The sequence below is a fragment of the Rhinolophus sinicus genome, chromosome 4, assembly GCF_057876585.1.
Source record: "Rhinolophus sinicus isolate RSI-liver-muscle chromosome 4, RSI-T2T, whole genome shotgun sequence".
NCBI classification, from domain to species: Eukaryota; Metazoa; Chordata; class Mammalia; order Chiroptera; family Rhinolophidae; genus Rhinolophus; species Rhinolophus sinicus.
Window position 1 is genome coordinate 110,270,795 of NC_142504.1, and position 21,366 is coordinate 110,292,160.

At 37.3% G+C, this 21,366-nt stretch overlaps 1 protein-coding gene across 3 annotated transcripts in view; it reads left to right on the forward strand.

The window, feature by feature from the left end:
* CDH7 (cadherin 7) overlaps positions 1 to 21,366 on the forward strand; it is a 128,912-nt gene that overhangs the window by 99,970 nt on the left and 7,576 nt on the right. For all 3 annotated transcript variants that reach the window (XM_019729337.3, XM_074339865.2, XM_074339864.2), the window contains exon 11: positions 1,248 to 1,499. In XM_019729337.3, coding sequence (XP_019584896.1) covers positions 1,248 to 1,499 — 252 coding nt within the window. The remainder of the gene's footprint in view (positions 1 to 1,247; positions 1,500 to 21,366) is intronic.

Genomic DNA, 21,366 nt, shown 5'->3' on the forward strand with positions numbered 1-21,366 from the left:
GTTAGATTACTAATCAACAACTTTGAAAAAACTTTGTACTTCAAATCATAAACATTTATAACATCTGAGTGGTTGTGAGGCAGAGACGTAGATGTGTGTTGGCATGTGCGTTATTGTTTACTGTATAGAAACATACCAAACAATATCTTTTAACAACTCCATGTGTAGTATTCTTTTAATGAACACTTCTCAGATTCATCCATTTTAAAAGAAAAGATGTGTTTACATAAAAGCCTACCAGATGGAATCTGAAAATCAAAGTTTTATTCCTGCCACGTTTTTAATTGCAGGCTGTATGTTTTCTGCAGTCTCATGGAAGCTTGCTGTTTTGTACTGTTTGGGAGATTTCAGCTTTCTCTTTCATTAAAATCTTACTCATTCTTTTATGGTAACATTGGATAAATATCTTTTTGACAGCTTGGAAAGGAAATATATATTAAAGCACACTAGATGAACCTATGGTCCCAGTTTTCCTTTATTTTGATTAATAGCTGTAAATTTAAAGAATCACGTAAATTCCTAATTAGTTAATTAAGGCAAGTTAGTTGGATAAATTGCTAGCAGATAAAAAAATCTATTTCAGATATGGAAACCACAGTCTTGTGATACAGACTTATGATTACTGTTAAATGTTTCATAATTGCTATGATTGTTTAGATGAAATAAAGTATTGAATATAAATTAAACACAAATGACACATTTTATCACTGACAAAATGTTTATGTACATGAGGTTTTGGTAACGATATATACCAATATGAATTTTTTAAAACTATACAATAATTCTCGAATAACTGTTCATACGCAATTCAGATAAAGCGAGAGTGGCTTATTTCACTTATTTCTATATCGGGCTTAGACTGTGTCCAAGCAAGGATAGATTGGGAATTTCATTTGTGCTAGTTGGTGATGCTCCAAAAATACTTAACCTGTTAATGTTTATCATCCTAAGTGTGTGGCTTGAAATTTAAGATAAGTAAAAGGGTGTATGTACTATATGCATTTTTTTACAAAGTTGCAGTTAATATAAGTAACACAAAAATTTTCATATTTAGTTTTAGTTTATAACTGTTTCTTTGATTATAACTGTATTGAGTGACAAATAGACTAAAATGTATTAAAATGAACCAGTATTGGGAAATATGGAACTCGGTCAAAAGAAACTAAACAGTGACTGAAATGTAATGAAGTTGGCAGGACGGATCCCATCAGAAACCGTGTGTTATAACTTTGCTTTCCTTCTCCAAGACAACACGGCCTCGATTCTCACCAGGAGAAACGGCTTTCGGAGGCAGGAGCAGTCTGTCTACTATCTGCCCATCTTCATCGTGGACAGTGGGTCTCCTTCACTCAGCAGCACCAACACCCTCACCATTCGCGTGTGTGACTGTGATGCAGAGGGAGTAGCCCAGACCTGCAACGCCGAGGCCTACGTGCTGCCCGCCGGCCTCAGCACCGGAGCCCTCATCGCGATCCTCGCCTGTGTCCTGACGTTACTGGGTAGGTCCTGTTCTCAGCGCTTCGCTGTAAGAACAATCACAATAACCCCACGTCATGACATGTCTCTTTTCTGTGCCTGTTGGCACCTGTTGAACAACATATACATATATTCTATTTGGTGGAATTTTGTGCACTGAGCACCGCAGGGTCTGTAGCTACACGTTCCAGTAGTATATTTAAAATATAACTCAGAAAAAAACAAAACATCAGTTTTATTTTTCAAACAACAGTGAAGATAAACGGGTTGCGTTTAAAATTGTCTCCAGGTTTTGTTGTTTGTTTGTTTGATTTGCCATATCCAAGCTGTTTGCCATAGAATATTCTGCAGAGGAGGCATCGTACAGAGAATCTTTTCTATGTTGTTTTGATAATATGCTTATTTTAGAAATCATACTTTATGTCCTACCTCTTTTCAGAAGAAATTTAAGGTGGATTTTAACTTATTTTTGCAAATTTAAAAAAATTGCAATTTTAGCAGTACCAAAGTCTTAATTTCCAAAGAAGAGCTAACATATTTAATGGTACTCTCCCGTGATTATTATGTGGTGAAATTAGATTTATAACTCATATTAGAATTGCCATTTTGTAAGAGATTATGCAGCATCCTTTTACAAATTGGGAGACATCCATGGTGGGCATTGGGTAGTGGGTGACTTCCTTAGCTGCATTCCCCTTTCCTGTGTAACTTCCTGCAACAAGGGCAGCAAGCATTTAACACTGCGTCTGAGACTGTACCATGCCTTTACTTGGGGTTTCATTACAATTTGTAAATTCATGTATAATATAGTTTTGTAAAAGCGGAGTTTATCAATGGGGGTCATCATTGTGCAATGTTTAGAAACAAGATTTATGGAGTTAGGTAAACGTAACTTTTATTAGTGCCTCCAGCCTGCGCTGGTTTTTCACCAGGGGACCCTTCATTCTTCTGAGGCTGGTTTCTTAATCTAAAAGGGGGAAATCATAGAATTAGACTTGTAAGGTTGTTGTGAAAATTAAATGAGATAATTCATGTGCCTACCATATTATGAACGTTTCATAAATTTTAAGTGCTATTGATGAAGAAAGTTTTCAACCTATTAAGCAAACTAAGCCTTACTAATACAGTGTAAAGGATCTAATTAAAAAAATGGAAGTTAATATCTTCAATAACTTCAGCTAATCAAATAAATCTAAAAGGGAATAACATACTTTTTTCATATAGCTTCACACAGGTGGCAGAAATTCATTAGAAATGGCAAGTAATTCCCAGTTATTGCCTGATTAGAATCTGAGGGGCTAGAATAAATTTTGAAAAAGATGGAACCATTTCAAATTACTTTTTATTGCTCTGCCAGGTTCCAAAACATAATAGTAAAGATGCAAATTGCATATTTATTTTGTAATAGCTGAATAACCTAGATAAAAAGATAAATATTTTTCTTACTATTAAGAATGACAATGTCTTTAGCTCAGAGTCAGAAAAAAAAAATAAATGAAGGGATAGGTGGGTGGTGTGAGGATGACTCTTTTTAAACTTAACTTGACCAGTTCATCACAGAAAATTTAGATTATACTGCACTTCAAAGGAATAAGATAAAATTGTATTCCCCAGAATTTAATCTTACCCAGCAGTTAATTAACTTGTGAATTTTTTTTTAGAGGCTGTCTATTTAATGAAGCCTGCCTTATTTTTACAGAATATTTTCACCTGTGACTTCAAGAGTCTTTGCAATTTAGGTTGCTTGATGATTCTACTTAGTTAAGACTCATTACCTAGCAGTTACTGCAAGTGAGGGAAATAGTTTTACTAGATTTCAGTCTTACATGTGCTATGTGAGTGAGTGAGTGTGTTTGTGTGTGTATAAGTACGTATATCAGGGTAAGATTATAGATTTGGGGAATTTTGTCAAAATTTAGTTAAGTGTGTCTACTCTTTTAGTTAAATTTGAACATTTTCCTTAAATAGCCTCCAAATTACGAATGCTTTCTCCACTTCTAAGGATCAGATTTTTATGTCCTATGTTTTACTCAGTTTTTTAAAGTTTCTGAAAGTCTACAAAAATATGTCAAAATAGTTGATTGTACTAAAATACTATTTTGAACCCAGTGTTTCTGCCTATAGCTTCTGTTTTCCTGTAGGGACTCTGCCTGGTAATCAGTATGTCCAAATGTTAGCATTTCAGTTCAGCATTGGGTCTCTTTGTGTCTCATTTCCTAGGTCTTTAGAAGCAGAAAATCAGGACTTTTTATACTCTTTTGGTTCTGTCTCCTCTATTATAGACTCTGGGTTTTCACGATAGGTGTTGAGGCCAATGGGACTGAGTACTCAGAGGGGGTGCTGACACATGCACAGCTAGGTGTGAAACTTGACTTCTAGTGCACAAATGATTCTTTCTTTACGACACCTCAGGAAGTGTTGTGGATCTTATTTCTAGACACTAGGTATAATGATTTGATAACTCAAACATTTTCAAGCTTCTGAACAAATATTGCTAGAAAGACGCCAGGCGAAGAGCTGGGAAGGGTGAAGAACTTGAGAATCAAGTTCAATTTAAGGATGAAACTAGAGAAGGGTCTGGGCTTTAGACTTGTAAGACAAGCATGCTTTACTGCATGCCAAGTTTGTGTTCCCGGGATGTGACAAATTATAGCTACTTGTAATATGACAGAAGGGGATGCACTGACGTTCCCAGAATGCGAATGCTGGGAGGTGGCACAGAAATCAATCCATCCCCAACCTCTGCAGTTTTCATTGGGTGAAGAAAAGGTACAGTCAGGTTCAAGGATTTCCAGGAGTTCGTATAACAAGTTAGTGGCCGTTAAGGCAAATGTGTGTGATTCTAGGTCTCCTTATTCTCAGTTCCTGCTGTTGGCTTTCACTACAAAGGGAATTCACCTTGAAAATATAAAAATGTTGTTCCCATGTAGTCCTGTCTCAAGATTTGAAACTCATGATATCTGAAGTTGGATTTGTGAGTCTCACCTATACCTGTGTTCTTCTAACTTTATGGGTGATGTCTTTTGATTTCTCTCTCATTCTCACTCCTGCTCTCACCCTCTGTCTCTAATGTACTTGTGCCTGAATTCTTAAATGAAAGAGATGATCCAGAATTAGAGGACATGGTTTCCTTTATTTATACTGAGTATGACTTGAAAGGGAGACATTAGTATCATGTTCAAGGTTCGTGAAAAAGCGATCAATCAGATGCCTCAATTACTTTTCATGTATAAAAATTTCATTGATATTTGGCAAGATACTCTAGTGTTGTAATGCTTGAATATGTATTTTGCCCCAACTCCAATTTCATTATTCATTTTCAGCACCGTTTAATAATTATTTATATATATGCAGTTATTTTTCAACCAGGCTGAAAGCATTTTTAAACTATGAATGACGGGTGCATTAAATTATTACATCAGTGAATTTTAAGAAATAATCAGAGATAAAGAATTTCATTTGTTTTAAAATATGGTTTCACTATTAAATATTAGGCCTTTATTCAGAGAATATTACAGTTAGATACTTCTGTTAGTATAGAAGAACAAGCTTTTATCCTGCTTACTAAAACTGTCACATAATTGATTATATTAAGTTTTGTTTTTTTCTCTAGTTGGACCTTTAGGTCCAAGTAACCGAAGTCCCGTAGCATTTCCGCCAACTCTTGGCTCTTCAGACAGAATCGGGATGAGTTAGACTGGCCCAGCTTCAGGTTAGATAAGGCATTTGTGGGAACCACTGTTTATTACGTGAAATTCACGTTCTTGCAGAGTGACCAGGATGGCCAGCTTGACATTTTGCTGTCATTCACCTTTTCACTTTTCTTCCTGATCAACCAAAGGCTAAACCATATTTTCTCTCCTGTTATTGTGGCCATTCATGATTTTATTCAACAAGAAAACATTTCCTGGTTATATAAGTGATAGTATTACATAAGTAAATACTTAGGTCATATATGTGTGTGTGTGTGTGTGTGTATATATATAAATATATATATATATATATATATATATATATATATATATATATATCAGATTGCTGAGAAAGAATGATGACACTGTAAAAGATTGATCACCACTGTAATGTATAACAATAGCACATATTTCCATAGCAGTCCTAGTGATGATAAACAGCAGATGACAGTAGCTAATTTATGGTAGCAGATGTGTTCCTGTTTCAAACAAGTGGAAGCATAGTAAAATTAATTTACACTTAATGAGCTTGTACTTACTGAGTGCTAGACATTAGCCAAGTGCTTCACGAGCATTATCTAATTTAATTCTAATAACACATTTCCTAGGCAAGTATTACTAAGTGGTATCATTATGCCCACTTTTTATATGAGGAAACTGTAAATTAGAGAAAACATGCAGAGTTATAGGGTGTCAGAGCCAGGATCCAGACACAGATGAGTCTGCCTTCTGGAAGCCCTTTCCAAGGGATTTCCCCCTATGTGTTTTGCAGTATGAAACCCTGTGTGTCTCTGGAAATACCGGTGGGTCTGTGGGGATTGCAGCCCAGGCACTGACAAATGAGAGGCCACAGTATCTTTGATCGGTTTCACACAGAGGCTTTCCCACTTCTTTGGTTTAACTCTGAGTGCCTAACTTAAAGGATCCTCCGATTTCTTCCAACTTTGATAAAATTGTCTGTGTTGAATTTGAGATCATACTTCAGTACAACTGAAATATAATATACCACTTAACTTTGTGCATAAAATCGCCATTGTATCTAGATCATTTTTTCTCTATTTTACTTGAGACTCGTGAAATGATTCTAACTCACACATATAATGCAGAGGAACTATCTGATACTTGTTTAGGGGAAAGGGAAGGACAATTCCTGGCGTGATTAAACGTTTCCCTGTCTTGAAACATGGAAAGCATTATCTCCTTTGTGTAGATGACTAACGAGTCTCTGGTTAAGATCTTTCCCGGGAGATATGGATAGATATCTCATTGGGATTTTGATTTGCATTTCCCCGGGTGATTAGTGACATAGACCATCTTTTCATATGCCTGCTGGATATCTGACTGTATCTTTTTGGAAGATGTCCGTTCATGTCCTATGCCAATTTTTTAATTGGATTTTTTTTTATGTTGTATAAGTTCTTTATATATTTTGAATATTAACCCCCTCTTAGCTATATCATTGGCAAATATCTTTTTCCATTCAGTAGGTTGTCTTTTTATTTTGTAGATTTTTTTTTCACTGTGCAAAATATTTGTAATTTGTTATAGTCCCAGTGTTTATTTTTTGCCTTTGTTGCCCTATCCTGAGGAGACATAATCAGAAAATATTGGTAAGAATGATGTCAAAGAGTTTACTGCCTATGGTTTCTTCTATAATATATGGTTTTGGTTTTCACATTCAAGTCGGTTTTTGCATTTTGAGTTTATTTGTACATATAATGTAAGAAAGTGATCTTACATGTGTCTGTCCAGTTTTCCCAACATCATTTTTTGAAGAGACTGTCTTTTCCCCATTGCATATCCCTGCCTTCTTTGCAATAGACTATCATATAAGTGTCGGTTAATTTCTGGACTTTGTTTTGTTTCATTGATCTATGAATCTTTTTGTGCCAGTACCATGCTGTGTTGATTACTATGGCTGTATAGTATAGTTTGAAATCAATGAGTGTGATACCCCGAGCTTTGTTCTTCTTTCTCAAGATTGCTTTGGCTATTCTGGTGTTTTTGTGGTTCCATATAAATTTTAGGATCATTTATTCTAGCTGTATGAAAAATGCCTTTGGTATCTTGATGGAGATTGCATTGAGTCTGTAGATTGCTTTAGGTAGTATGAACATTGTAACAATATTACTTCAATCAATCGATGAGCATGGTATATCCTATCATGTATTTGTATTGTCTTTAGTATTTTTCATCAATGTGTTACAGATTTCAGAATATAGGTCTTTTCCTTCCTTGGTTAAATTTATTCCCTGGTATTTTTTATGCGATTATAAATGGTATTATTTTCTTAATTTATCTTTCTGATAATTTGTTATTATATAGAAATGGCATTGATTTCTGTATATTATTTTTGTATCCTACAACTTTACTGAATTCGTTATTTCTAATAATTTTTGGTGGAGTCTTTAGGGTTTTCTCTATGTAATATCATGTTATCTATGAATTGTTAGTTTTACCTCTTTCTTTCCAATTAGGATGTCTTTTATGTCTTTTTCTTGTTTGATTTCTGTGGCTAGAACATCCAATGCTACTTTGAATAAAAGTGGTGAGAGTGGGCACCTTTGTCTTATACCTGATCTTAGGGTGGAGTTGACCCTCAGGTCAACTGGCTCTGAGGACTGTTACTATGTCTTGTGGGTGATCTGGTGTGTAGAGATGGCCCCATGGAGTAAAATTGGTTTGGAGGGGCTTTGGTGCTGACCCAGGCCAACTGTCAGGTGTGCAGTTTGTTGACATACTTGGGTGAGATTTCTAATGCAGGCTAAAGCCAGCACCAAATATGTTAGATCTTGACCCTCTTGGGAGAGGCTCTGGTACAGGCCAAGGCTGGTTGCCACTGGTCCCAGGCTTAGGGATGTTTGGTAGTAGCTCTGATGCAAGCCAAGGCTGGTCACTACTTGTGCTGGACTTGGAGCTACTTGGTATTACCTGTGATGCAAGGTGAATCAGGTCATCACTTGTACAGGGCTTGGGGCTGTGTGGGAAAGGTTACTATTACTATGTAAGCTGAGGCTAGTCACCAGGTTTCGCAAGTCTAGAGCCACTTGGGGAAGGCTCTGGCTGGCAGCATTTCAGTGCAATGATGAGGCAGGGAGAACAGTGTTATCCAGGTTAATGGAGAGTGACTGATTTGGCACCCGTCTGCTGAGCCACACAGGTGGAAGGAGAACACAACAGAAGAAGGAAACAGTTGTGATTGCCAGTGCTTCTGTCTCCAGAGAGACTTTGCACCAATTCCTGCCCTTCCAGCCTTTGCCCAAAGATTAGCCTATTTAATTCCACCTGTAGGACCCAAGAGATTCTCAAATTGCTACCTTCATGATGGAGCTTGGTGTGAATGAGTTTGTGTGCAAGCCCTTTAATAGCTGTGTCTCTGTCTCCCACAGCCCTTTATCTCTCTGACACAACTTCTACTGGTTTTCAAAGCCAGATACTGTGGGGATTCCTCTTTCCACACACATACCATGGGCGAGGGAGTCTGTTGTGGGGCTCAGGAGGGATATACCTCCCGTTTCTGAGTTGCTATACTGTATGCAGGTTTGGGACGTGACCAGCCCTGTCCTTTCTATTGACATGGCTGCTTCTTTATATCTTTAGTTACAGAAATTCTGTTCAGCTAGTCTTTGGATGGTTCTCACTGATTTTTGCTCTATATTTAGTTGTAAGTTTGGTATGTCCGTGCCTGGAGGTGAGCTCATTGTCTCTCCACTCTGCGACCTTGACCCAGTCCTCTGAGCATTATTTTATCATTATATACACGACACTTCATAATATGCAGATCTGATACGTAGAAGGCATACTGTACCTGCATGCTGAATGAACGCATGAATGCTTTGACTGTAATCATTAGTGGAAAGGAACATTTGATTTTATTTTTGCCATTATCCACAAGTAGTATCTCTATTGAACCCTGATTTTCCCATTTCCTAAGATTATACGATTTTAAGACATTTTTCTGAGTTTGAGCCTATCTGTTTAATTTTTTATACAAAATGGATATGGCACAGGTTAAAAGTTTTTAAATTATACTTTCAGGTTAATGGCCCTAGAACTATGTAAAGGCTCAAGACAAAAATAATGAGAACATGTAAATTTTAGAATCTGTTTAAATATAGACAAAATCTTGCAGTAGAGATTTCAAGGATACTTCATTTGTTAAAATTTATCTCAGTCACACACTTGGATTTTATTAGTTATACATATTTACTTATTCTTGTGACTATAAATAATATATTAGCTTCATATGTAAAAATTCAAATGTTGGCCTTCGATTACTGGAGATTTGCGTATATCTGTAATTCTATAGCACATAGTTCCAGACTAAATGAAAAGTTGACTTCTCTCATCCTTTAGATTTAAGCTTCAATGTTAACCTCCAGTGACATCCTTTTGTGATCACAGCTAGACTGAACTAGAACCCCTACGTTTTTCTTTCCCTTTCACTTTTCAAAACATATTTTCTTGAAACATTTCATATACATCAAATGTATTTACATAAAATACACACGTTTCTCATAGCTCACAAAGCAAGACATATCCTGATACCTGTTCACCTCTCAAAAGTATCAGGCTATCTGAGGCTTTATTTACACAGTAGGAAGAACCACACTGTCTTTCTTTCCTTGAGTTTCGAACATGCCACCCTGTTCCTGAAACATTCTTCCTCCATCCCTTTACCTGTCGGGCTCATATTATCCTTTATGCCACACGTTTGGTGGTATCTTCTCAGAGGGAATGTCCTTACCCACTGATTAAATTGCATGCCCTTCACACCATGATTCTTTTTTTCTTCTTAAAGTTTATTGGGGCGACAATTGTTAGTAAAATTACACAGATTTCAGGTGTACAATTCTGTAATACATTATCTGTATCTCACATTGTGTGTTCACCACCCAGAGTCAGTTCTCTTTTCATCACCATATGTTAGACCCCGTTCACCCTCTTCTAGAGCCCCACTCCTCCCTCCCCCCTTACACTCTGGTGACCCCTAAACTATTATCTATGTCTATGAGTTTTCGTTCTTTCAGTTGTTTGTCTTGTTCTTCTGTTTGCAGTTTATATAACACATATCAGTGAAATCATATGGTTGTCTACTTTTTCTGTCTGACTTATTTCACTTAGCAATATAATCTCAAGATCCATCCATGTTGTCACAAATGTTCCTATTTCATGTTTTATTACCACCAAATAGCATTCCATTGTGCAGATAGACAGACAGACAGATAGATAGATATCACAACTTCTTTATCCATTCATCTATCAAAGGACATTTTGGTTGTTTCCATGTCTTGGCTGCCGTAAATAAAGCTGCAATGAACATTGGAGCACACATGTCTTTATGGAAAAATTTTTTCACATTTTTTGGGTAAATACCCAGGAGAGGGATTGCTGGGTCATATGGCAATTCTATTCTTAATTTTTTGAGGAACCTCCACACTGCCTTCCATAGCGGCTGCACCAGTCTGCATTCCCACCAACAGTGTATGAGGGTTCCTTTTTCTCCACAGCCTCTCCAACACTTGTTAGTATTTGTCTTGTTGATGATAGCCATTCTGACTGGGGTGAGGTGATATCTCATTGTGGTTTTTATTTGCATTGCTCTGATGATTAGTGATGTTGAGCATTTTTTCATATGTCTGTTTGCCATTTGTATGTCCTCTTTGGAGAAATGTCTCTTCAGGTCGTCTGCCCACTTTTTCAATTGGGTTGTTTTTTGTTGTTGTTGAGTTGTATGAGTTCCTTGTATATTTTTGATATTAGCACCTTATCGGAGGCACTGTTTGCAAAAATCTTCTCCTATTCAGTTGGTTGCCTCTTTTTTTTGTCGATGGTGTCTTTTGCTTTGCAGAAGCTTTTAAGATTAATATAGTCCCATTCATTTATTTTTGCTTTTACTTTCCTTGCCTTTGGAGTCAAATTCATAAAATGCTCTTTGAACCCAAGGTCCATAAGTTTAGTACATATGTTTTCTTCTGTGCAGTTTATTGTGTCAGGTCTTATGCTTAAGTCTTTGATCCATTTTGAATGAATTTTGGTGCATGGTGACAGATAGCAGTGCAGTTTAATTCTTTTTCACATGGCTTTCCACATCTCCCAGCACCATTTATTGAAGAGGCTGTATTTTTTCCATTATATGTTTTTTGCTTCTTTGTCAAAAATTATCTGTCCATATTTATGTGGGTTTATTTCTGGGTTCTCAATTCTATTCCATTGGTCTATGTGTCTGTTTTTCTGCCAATACCATGCTCTTTTGACTACTGTTGCCCTCTAGTACAAGCTGAAGTCTGGGAATGGGATACCTCCAGCATTGTTCTTTTTTCTTAGGATTGGTTTGACTGTCCAGGGTCTTTTGTGGTTCCATACAAATCTGATGATTTTTATTCTATTTCTTTAAATCTGTATATTGCTATGGGTAATACAGCGATTTTAACTATGTTGATGCTTCCAATCCATGAGCATGGAATGTCTTTCCACTTCTTTGTGTCTTCTTCAATTTCTTTTAAAAATGTCTTATAGTTTTCAGCATATAGGTCTTTCACATCCTTGGTTAAATTTATTTGTGGGTATTTTATTCTTTTTGTTGCAATTGCAAAAGGAATTGTTTTGTTTTTTTATTTCTTTTTCTGAGATTTCATTGTTAGTATATAGGAAGGCAATGGACTTTTGTGTGTTGATTTTGTAGCCGACAACTTCACTGTATTCGTTGATTGTTTCTAATAGCTTTTTGGTGGAGTATTTAGGATTTTCTATATATAGCATCATGTCATCTGCAAAGAGTGACAATTTAACTTCTTCATTCCCAATTTGGATGTCGTTTATTTCTTTGTCTTGCCTGATTGCTCTGGCAAGGACTTCCAACACTATGTTGAAAAGTAGAGGTGATAGGGGACAGCCTGTCATGTTCCTGAACATAGAGCAAAGGGCTTCAGTTTTTCACCATTAATTATGAGATTAGCTGAGGGTTTGTCATATATGGCCTTTATTATGTTAAGGTATTTTCCTTCTATATCTATTTTATTGTTTTAATCATAAATAGATGCTGTATCTTGTCAAACACTTTTTCTGCATCAATTGATATAATCATATGCCTTTTGTCCTTTATTTTGTTTATGTGATGTGTCACATTGATGGATTTGCATATGTTGAACCATCCTTGTGCCCCTGGGATGAACCCCACTTGATCGTGATGAATAATCTCTTTAATGTATTGTTGCACTCGAGAATTTTGTTTAGGATTTTTGCATCTGTATTCATCAGAGATATTGGTCTGTAGTTTTTTGTGTGTGTGTGTTACCCTTACCAGGTTTTGGTATAAGGCTAATGTTGACCTCGTAAAATGAGTTAGGGAGTATTGTGTCTTCTTCAATTTTTTGGAAGAGTTTGAGTAGGACACGTATTAGATCCTGTTTGAAAGTTTGGTAGAATTCACTAGTGAAGCCATCTGGTCCCAGACATTTGCTTTTGGGAGGGTTTCAGATGACTGATTCAATTTCCTTACTGGTGATCAGTCTATTTAGATTTTCCAGTTCTTCATGGTTCAGCCTTGGCAGGCTATATGTTTCTAAGAACTTCTCCATTTCTTCTAGGTTATTGAATTTGATGGCATATAGTCCTTCATAGTATTCTTGGATGATTCTTTGTGTTTCTGTGGCATCCCTGATGACTTCCCCTCTTTCACTTCTTATTGTTAGTTAGTGTCTTCTCTTTGTATCTTAGTGAGTCTAGCCACGGGTTTGTCAATTTTATTAATCTTTTCAAAGAACCAGCTCTTTGTCACATTTTTTTTCTATTATCTTTTTGTCTATTTCATTTAGTTCTGCTCTAATTTTTATTATTTCCTTTCTTCTGCTGACCTTGGGTTTCATTTGTTTTTATTTTTCTAGTTCTTTAAGGTGTAATGTGAGGTTATATTTTGGGATTTTTCTTGTTTCTTGAGATAGGCCTGTAATGATATAAATTTCCCTCTTAAAATTGCTTTCACTGTATCCCCAAAATTTTGGTAGGATGTATTTTCATTCTCATTTGTTTCTATGTATCTTTTGATCTCTCATCTTATTTCTTCTTTGACCTGTTGGGTTTGAGGTAATTAAGTGTTCTATTTACTTCTTGCATTCGAGAATCCAGTTCTTTCCACAAATTTGGGAAGTTCTCATTGGCTGTTTGAAAATACTCTATGTTCCCCTCTCTCTTTCTTCTCCTTCTGGTATGCCCATTAGTCTTATATTGCTCTTTCTGATGGAGTCAGACAGTTCTTGTAGAGTTCTTTCATTTCTTTTAAGTCTCAAGTCTCTTTCTTCCTCCATCCGTGTCATTCCCAGTTTTCTATCTTTGATGTCACTGATTCTTTCCTCCATCTGGTCAACTCGACTACCTAAGCTGGCTATTACATTCTTCATTTCTTATATTGACTTCTTAATCTCCAGAAATTCTATTTGGTTCTTTTTTAAAATTTCAATCTCTTTGGTAAAATGTTCATTTTGTTCTTTGATTGTGTTTCTGAGTTCATGCCTGTCTGTGTTTTCTTGCATCTCATTGAGTTTTTTAAGAACTGCAATCTTGAATTCTCTCATTTAAGTCACATATTTCCATATTTTTAAGTTCATTTTCTGGAGACTTTTTGTATACTTTGAGCTGTCTTGTTGCCTTGGTTATTCATGGAAATTAATGATTTATTATTTCTCTTCCTAGACATCTACAGGAGTGGGTTGTGCAACAGGTTGATAGAAAGAGGTCTTTCTCTTGTTTTCCATTAGGTGTTGGTAGAATGTTTTATTTTCTCTCTGACTACAGCCTTTTATTCTCTCTCACATTGTAGTGTTATATTTTCTCTGCACTTTTCTGTCTTCTCACACAATGTGGGGTTCAGCTGGGTCATATGGTGCCACCTCCGTGGGGGGATATAGAGAGCTTCTGAAGTTCCAAAACTCTTCCTGCACCAGATTCAGAGCCTTTGTATTTCAACAGCTTTGTTTACTCCTGCAAGCATCTGCCCAGATAGATGGAGACAGGGGCAAGGTGTGTTGTGAGAGGTGGCCCAGAGCAATGGCGGTGACCACCACCACAGCCAGTTCTGCTTCCACAGCTCCCTCCCCTTTGCTGTAACTAGTTGGGCTGTGAGTCCATGTCTGTGGACCACAGTTCTAAGAACTGCAAATATTCTGTTCTTTTGATCTGACACCACTACTGTTCCGCTTCTAGCACTGGGCAGGTGGGGGCGGGACGAGCTCTGGGAGGGTAGGGAGGGGGCAGCTAGTCTCAGTGCCTAAGGCTTCCGTTCTCTGCAGCAGTGAGGGCTTAAACCTCCGTTTTCAGCCTTCTTCCCTCAGTCTTTGCTCTGAGGTCTCTGCTGTGAGCGTTGGGTTCAGCAGTGTTATGTGCTGCCCTCTCAGCCCTGTGGGCCATAAGCGGAACCCTAGCAGTCTGAGTTCTTCCCTCTCCCGCAGCTGCGGTAGGTCTGAGCACTGAGCTAGGTCTGCATCCTGTGCCCATGTGGCCCCATCTCCACACTTCTCCCTTCCCTCCCCACTTGTGCAATTTGCCCACCTTTAGGTGATTTCAGTAGTGCACCTCTTAGTCTTGCCGTTCTGCTGTGTAGGGAGTCCTTTGTGGAGTTACAGTTGTTCACTTTGTTGTAAATTCCAGGGTAGCTTTCAAGAGGCTCACCTCATGCCGCCACTTTTATGACATCACTTCCACACGCTGATTCTTTATCATGAAACCTGCATACTTCCTTTGTGACATGTATCACAATTTGTAAAGATGTTTGTTTGCATTACTCAAATATAAAATCATCTGGAGAGTAGTGATCTTAATCTCTTTTTTAAACCAATATATTCTTGGAGCCTCATATAGATAATGTGGGAGGGAAATATTTTGGAATGAATCTGGAAAGAGTATTTGTCACTTTCTACTGTTTATTTTATTGCCGTTGCCATATATTTTGAACCCTTTGAGAATAGGCTCAGTATGTCTATCATCATTATATCATCCAACAGACAGAATAGGTATCAAATAAATTAACAAAATCAGTAGGGAGTTATCAAAATCACATGTGAGTACATGTAAAGTTTTTCTTTCTGTGAACCAGTTCTATGACTGAAACTTTTATGAGACCCAAAGGAATAGAACTGAATTTTTTGTTTATTATGGAAGTTCACAATATATGATATTTAACAAAACTAAGTAATGCTTACTATGTGTAGCACTATTTAAGCACTTTACAAATACTGTAAGCTCACTTAATCTTCATTATGTTACTATGGTTTAGTTTCTTTGAGATAAGTTCTATTTATAATCTACATTTTGGAGAGGAGAAAACTGAGGCAGAGGGAGGTAAAACACCTTGCTTAAGTAACCGATTTTTAGTAATATTTATGCAAATCAACAGGATCAAAGAGCAAAGAGTTAAAAAACAGAGTTATTTATAATAAATTTGTGAAATTGCACAGATTGTTCTAGCAGATTTTTCATTTACAGTAGGTCATATTCAGTTACATCTTATAGATAACAGTAGTAATTGTAATATAATTGCTGTTTCACAGTTCAGTATGTCATTTGGCAATACAATTTTGTAGTAGCATTCCTTAAGACCATATGCAATTAAAATTGTTCTAGTATTCTGAATTGTTCATTTAGATCAGCTGTCCAAAAGAAATATATTGTGCTTCACAAGTGTGAATTGTGAATCACATGCGTAATTTAAAATTTGCAAGGAACCTCATTAGCAAAAATAAAAAGAAATGAAATAAATGCTGACCTATTTTATATAAAGCAGTATAACCAAACTTATCATTTTAATATAACATTAACATATTTTTCATTTATAAAAATTAAGTCTAGCATCATGTGGATATTTTATACTTAGAGCATGTCTCAATTCAGAATAGCCCACTCAGTAGCCACATGTGGCTACCATATTGTATAATGAAGATTTAGGCAACTCTTTTATGACTAATAAATTTTGATTTATCATATAGACTATAGAGAAAATGTTTTCTCTTGATGACGGCTAGCTCATCCTTCAAGTCTTATCTCAATGTCATCATTTTTGTGGGACTTTCTCTGAGCATCCTGGCCAGAATATACCTTCACATACATAGTTTTCTAGCAAATGTTATATATCTGCATAATTATTGCATTATATAGCAGTTGTTTTTTCTTATACAGAATATTGAACTTATTAATGATTAGAGCTGTCGGCATCTCCAGTGACAATGCATTGCTTGTACTTTATGTAACAAATATTTATTCAGTGAATACTTACCATTAAGTATTGGTCTTTGTGCTTAAGACACATCTGTTCAGAGTAATAGCACTGCCCTAATAGGCTTAAAGTTTTAGCAATTAGTGTTCCGTAAAAATATTGTTGGATTAAATGAAATTCAGGCTTTAACATTTGGTCATAGTTTGTGAACAATGGATTAAACTTAAGAAAGTGATATTTAATAGGTATGCATATAAATTCTTGCTATTGGTTTTAAAATAAAAACCTTTTACAGAGCTTTAGAATGGAAAAGATGTGGCTTGATAACTGAGTAGGTTTAAATGAACCCCAGACTCAACATTGAAATATGTAAAAAAATAATACATTAAAGGAAAGAGTCCTTGTTTAATATAAGTAACCTAATTTAGTTTTGTACCACGTCTGCTGAATTCTGTCAAGTTCTGGCTACCAAGACTCGATATTGAGAATGCAGACATTCATAAGCAGAGGGGATTCAGGATGACAATGAGATATTGAGTTGAGGACTACACTACAAGTTCTTTTATAGCAAATCTGGATGACTTAAAGTGTCTGCATCTTCAAGATGATAAGACATCTGATGATAGAAGTGTAGTAGAGATAAGGGCTTCCTAATTGTAGGGGCCACTGATGGCATGGTTAGCCTCTAGGAAGTTGGTTAGGAACGTAGGACTGAAATACGTTTAAGGTGACTAAGTAAAAACCATGTTCCAGTTTAAATGTCTGGATATATATCTGTCACAGACCACAGTGAAAGTGAGAATAAAGGGGCCTAGTAATTTATAGTATGGCATGTGTTTTATACTTCTGTATTTTTCTTCTTCATTCGTTTTATTTCTCTCATTTTGGGCAGAATGGTGTTGTTCTGGCCTGCATGCCTCTTTACAGCTGTGTGTCTCTGTGCCTTCTTACATGAAGTGCATTGGGATTTCTACTGTGTGTATATACAGCCTACAAAGCCTGAGGTGCTTGGTAGCAGAGACGACTCTTGTTAGGGTTTCACCAGGACCCAGCACTATTGCCTACAGACTGGGATACTCACGAAATGTTGACTTGAATGTTATGAAACTGAGTAGGTCGGCATTGTGCTTTCACTGCTGCAGTAGCATTCTTAATGCTTTTCTTACACCTCTTCCCCTCTTCCTACCCTTGGTCCAATCAGAATGATGTTTTCCAAAAAGCAAATCTGATCGTATCACGTATTTCATAAAGCACATTGGCTCGTGGGCCTGCAGGGTCTTCCAGGTGCTTGCATCCTCCAACCTTACCTCCTACCTCTTTCTCTGTTCTTCAGTCACGTGGTTGACTGTGCCAAGAATATCACCTGTGCCCCCCTAAACCAAGTTCAGTTACCCTCAGTTAACTCTTCTTTGTCTGTACCTGTTTCCCCTAACATATATTTTTAAAGATAAATATCTTTTTCCCTCTTTCAGAAAAATACTTTTACTTTTAGTCGTCATATTCAACTGTCCTTATTCAACTGTGAGTTCCATGAGGAAATGTGTTATGCCTGCTTGTAAGTGCAACATGGTCTCATCACATCTAATGCACATACTAAATGGTTAACATGGATTTGTTTGTTAAATGGATATGTAAGTTCATGAACAAGCAGCACAATATAAGTACATGTCTAGACTTCAGCTTGACCTAAATCTTTTCTTCTGTCTCTGCTCACAACTATAGTCTATATGAACAGAAAAGACATGTGACAAAACACTTAAACCGCATAATCTTGTGCTTACTTAGAAAGTGACTTTAATACAGGAATTATCGCCATAGACCCTGAAAAGCAGTTACTACTTACTCGACATAAAGGTTAAAATTTATTTTTTTACATGCTCAAATAGTTGGAAAAAAATACTCTCCCAAGTCTTTGAAATGTTAACTTATCTAACCTTCTAAAACACTTCACATTTTTTTCATCTTCAAGTCTGGGAATTATGATAAATTTCATAATATATTAATATCCTTAATGTGTATTGTATCTATGAACTGAAACACCCAGGGTGTCTTGTGTTTCACCTTTACTGAACACTATACGTGAGCATCAAAAGGCAAATGTATTGGTAGTATGGAAATACATTTACAATAGAATATAAAAAGGAATTGTTATATATGTGTGTGTGTGTGAGAGAGAGAGAGAGAGAGAGAGGCTGAGGAGGAAGCAGAAGAGCTGCTCTTGCTGTCTCGGGGCTGGCAACGGGGGAGGGGAGGTATGCACACTTGGTGTAACTTCACAGAGATGCACAGAAAATGCTACCTGACCTTTTCACTTTTTCATTTGTCTAAAAATGTTTCTAAGTGGTGCCACACCTTCCACCATTGGCTTTAGTTTCAATGCCTATCTCATAGTAAAAGGGTCCTGGTCGTACATGAAGTGAGAAGCCATCTTGAATAATCAGAACCCTTCTGCTGCTTCTACGTGTTCCTCATTCTCTGGCACTGGTTCAGACTCTCTCATCTTCTATCAAGTCATCTTCTGTTAATTCCTCTGGCCTGGTGTCTATTAACTCTTGAAATTCTCCAAGATCCAGATCTTGAAACCCTTCACCCACCTACACCTCCCCACCATGTTTTGCTGTCTCCACAATCTCTTTCAGATTTCCTTGACTGATCCTGTCAGAAATCTGTGAAGTCTTGCACAACACACTGCAGTTTTCTTCCGCAGGAATTTACTGTTTCCAGCTTGATGACTTTCACAGCTTTTTCTATTACAATGTTGGCATCTTCAATGATGTAATCCTTCCAGACTTGCACGATGTTATCTCCACCGGGGTTCTCTTCCATAGCCTTGACAATCCTTTCTATAGAGCACTGTGTGTAATGGGCCTTAAAGGTCCTCATGCCCCCCGATCTAGAGGCTGAAATCGAGACGTTGTGTTTGGGGGTAAGTAGACCACTAAGACACCTCTGGTGTTGAATTCATGGAGTTCTAGGTGGTGGGGGCATTTTTTCCAACATCAAAAGAACTGTAAAAGGCAGCCCTTTACTGGCAGGGTGCTTCCTGATTTCAGGAACAAAGCATCGCTAGAACCAATCCAGGAAAAGGGTTCTTGTTGTCCAGGGCTTCTTGTTGTGCAACCAAAAGATTGGCAGCTGGTGTTTATCTTTCCCCCTGAGGCTTGGGGGTTAGCAGCTTTATAGATAAGGGCAGTGCAGCTCATGAACTGGACCGTTGCATGAGCACAAAACAGAACAGTTAGCTTATCCCTTAAATTCTGCTGCTCGCTTCTCTTCCCTGCTAATAAGTGTGCTGTATGCTATTTTTCTCCCCAGAATAGGGCACTTTTGTCTGTTTCTACAACTGTTCAGGCAGATATCCTTTCTCCACAATTATTTTCTTAATTGCATCTGGGAACTATTCTGCTGCCTCTCCATTGGCAGAAGCTGCTGCTCCTGTTGTCTTGGCATTTTTTAAGCCAAACTGTTCTAAAATTATCAAACTATCTTTTGCTGGCATTAAATTCTCCAGCTTTAGATCTGTCACCTTCCTTTTGCTTTAAGTTTCATATAATGACTTTGCTTTTTCTCAAATCTTATTAGAGTCCACAGGTATGCCTTTCTTCTAGCAATCCTGCACCCACATAAAAGCTGTATTTTCAGTACAAGGTACTGACGAAAAGGTATTTCACAAAAAATGTGCAAGACTTTGTTACCTGCTGGCACAGCTGCAGTGATGGCTTCATGAATTTCCTTTTCTTTTTTTTTTTTTTTACAATGGTCATTATGCTGGATACATTTATCTTGAAATGGCAGGCATCCACAACTGCAGACCACAATATAAAGTACATATGAAGCAATTCAACTTTTTCTTGTCATGTCATGACTTCTCCGGCTTGGGAGTACTTCCAGCACCACTAGTGGCACTGAGAACGGGTCCCATGGTGTTATTCAAGGTTTATGGTATTACACTAAACACTGTGAAAAACATGTGAGAACCACGAGATATCACAATTAACTGGGGGCATGAAATGCTCACACAGAGATGACTAATGTCACACGGCATTGTAAGCAGATACTGGCAACGCTTGGGCTCGCTGCAAAATTATTACTACAGTAGAGTAAGTACACAGTCAATGGTATGCACTTCTGAATTAATGCTGCATCCTTACATTTGTTTGCATTTCTCTTGACCACAAATGACAACATGTACTGTGTTTGTGTAAGTTTTGATAGATTTTTGTATGTTTTATGGTAGTAAATAAAATATCTCTACATATTTTATATATTCATGACATACCTAGCTTTTTTATTTTTATATTTATTATCTTATTTATTTTGATATTTCTACACTACATGGTTTACCTGCAAATTTTGTCAAATCGCCAAAAAATTTTTCCAGTATTTTTATTGAAAAAAATCCACTTATGACTTCTAGTCAAGATGGTGGAGGAGGTAAATGCTCTGCTTACCTCTTCCCATGACATCAAAATTACAAATAAGTTATAGAACAACCATCACTGAGAACCCCCTGTAGACTGGCTGAACAGAAGTTCTATAACTAAAGATACAGAGAAGACCTCGTGTTGACACTGGTAGGAGGGGTGTAGTTGTAGAACTGGCATTTCCCCACCCACATGTTGCAGTTAAGCATTAGGCAGGAGATCTCAGTCAAGGGGTCCCAGCCCCACACCTGGCTTCCCAGCCTGTAGCACCAGTGCTAGGAAGAGGAGTCCCCATAATATCTGACTGTGAAAACCAAAGGGGATGGAATCTGAGTAAGATGGATGGCTGCTGGAGACCCAGGTGCCTCTCTTGAGGGGCCCTGCCCAAACTCACTCACAAAGCCACTCACTCTGGTCTCCAGTGCAGGAGCAGTAGCTTGAAAAGTACCAGAGACATATGGTGAGGGACTGAATTGATGGACTACAGGGCGAGAGCTGGAGTGACAGAGAGCAGGGCAGCTCTCTATGGTGACCGAAGCACTGGCAGTCACCATTGTTCCTGTTGAAT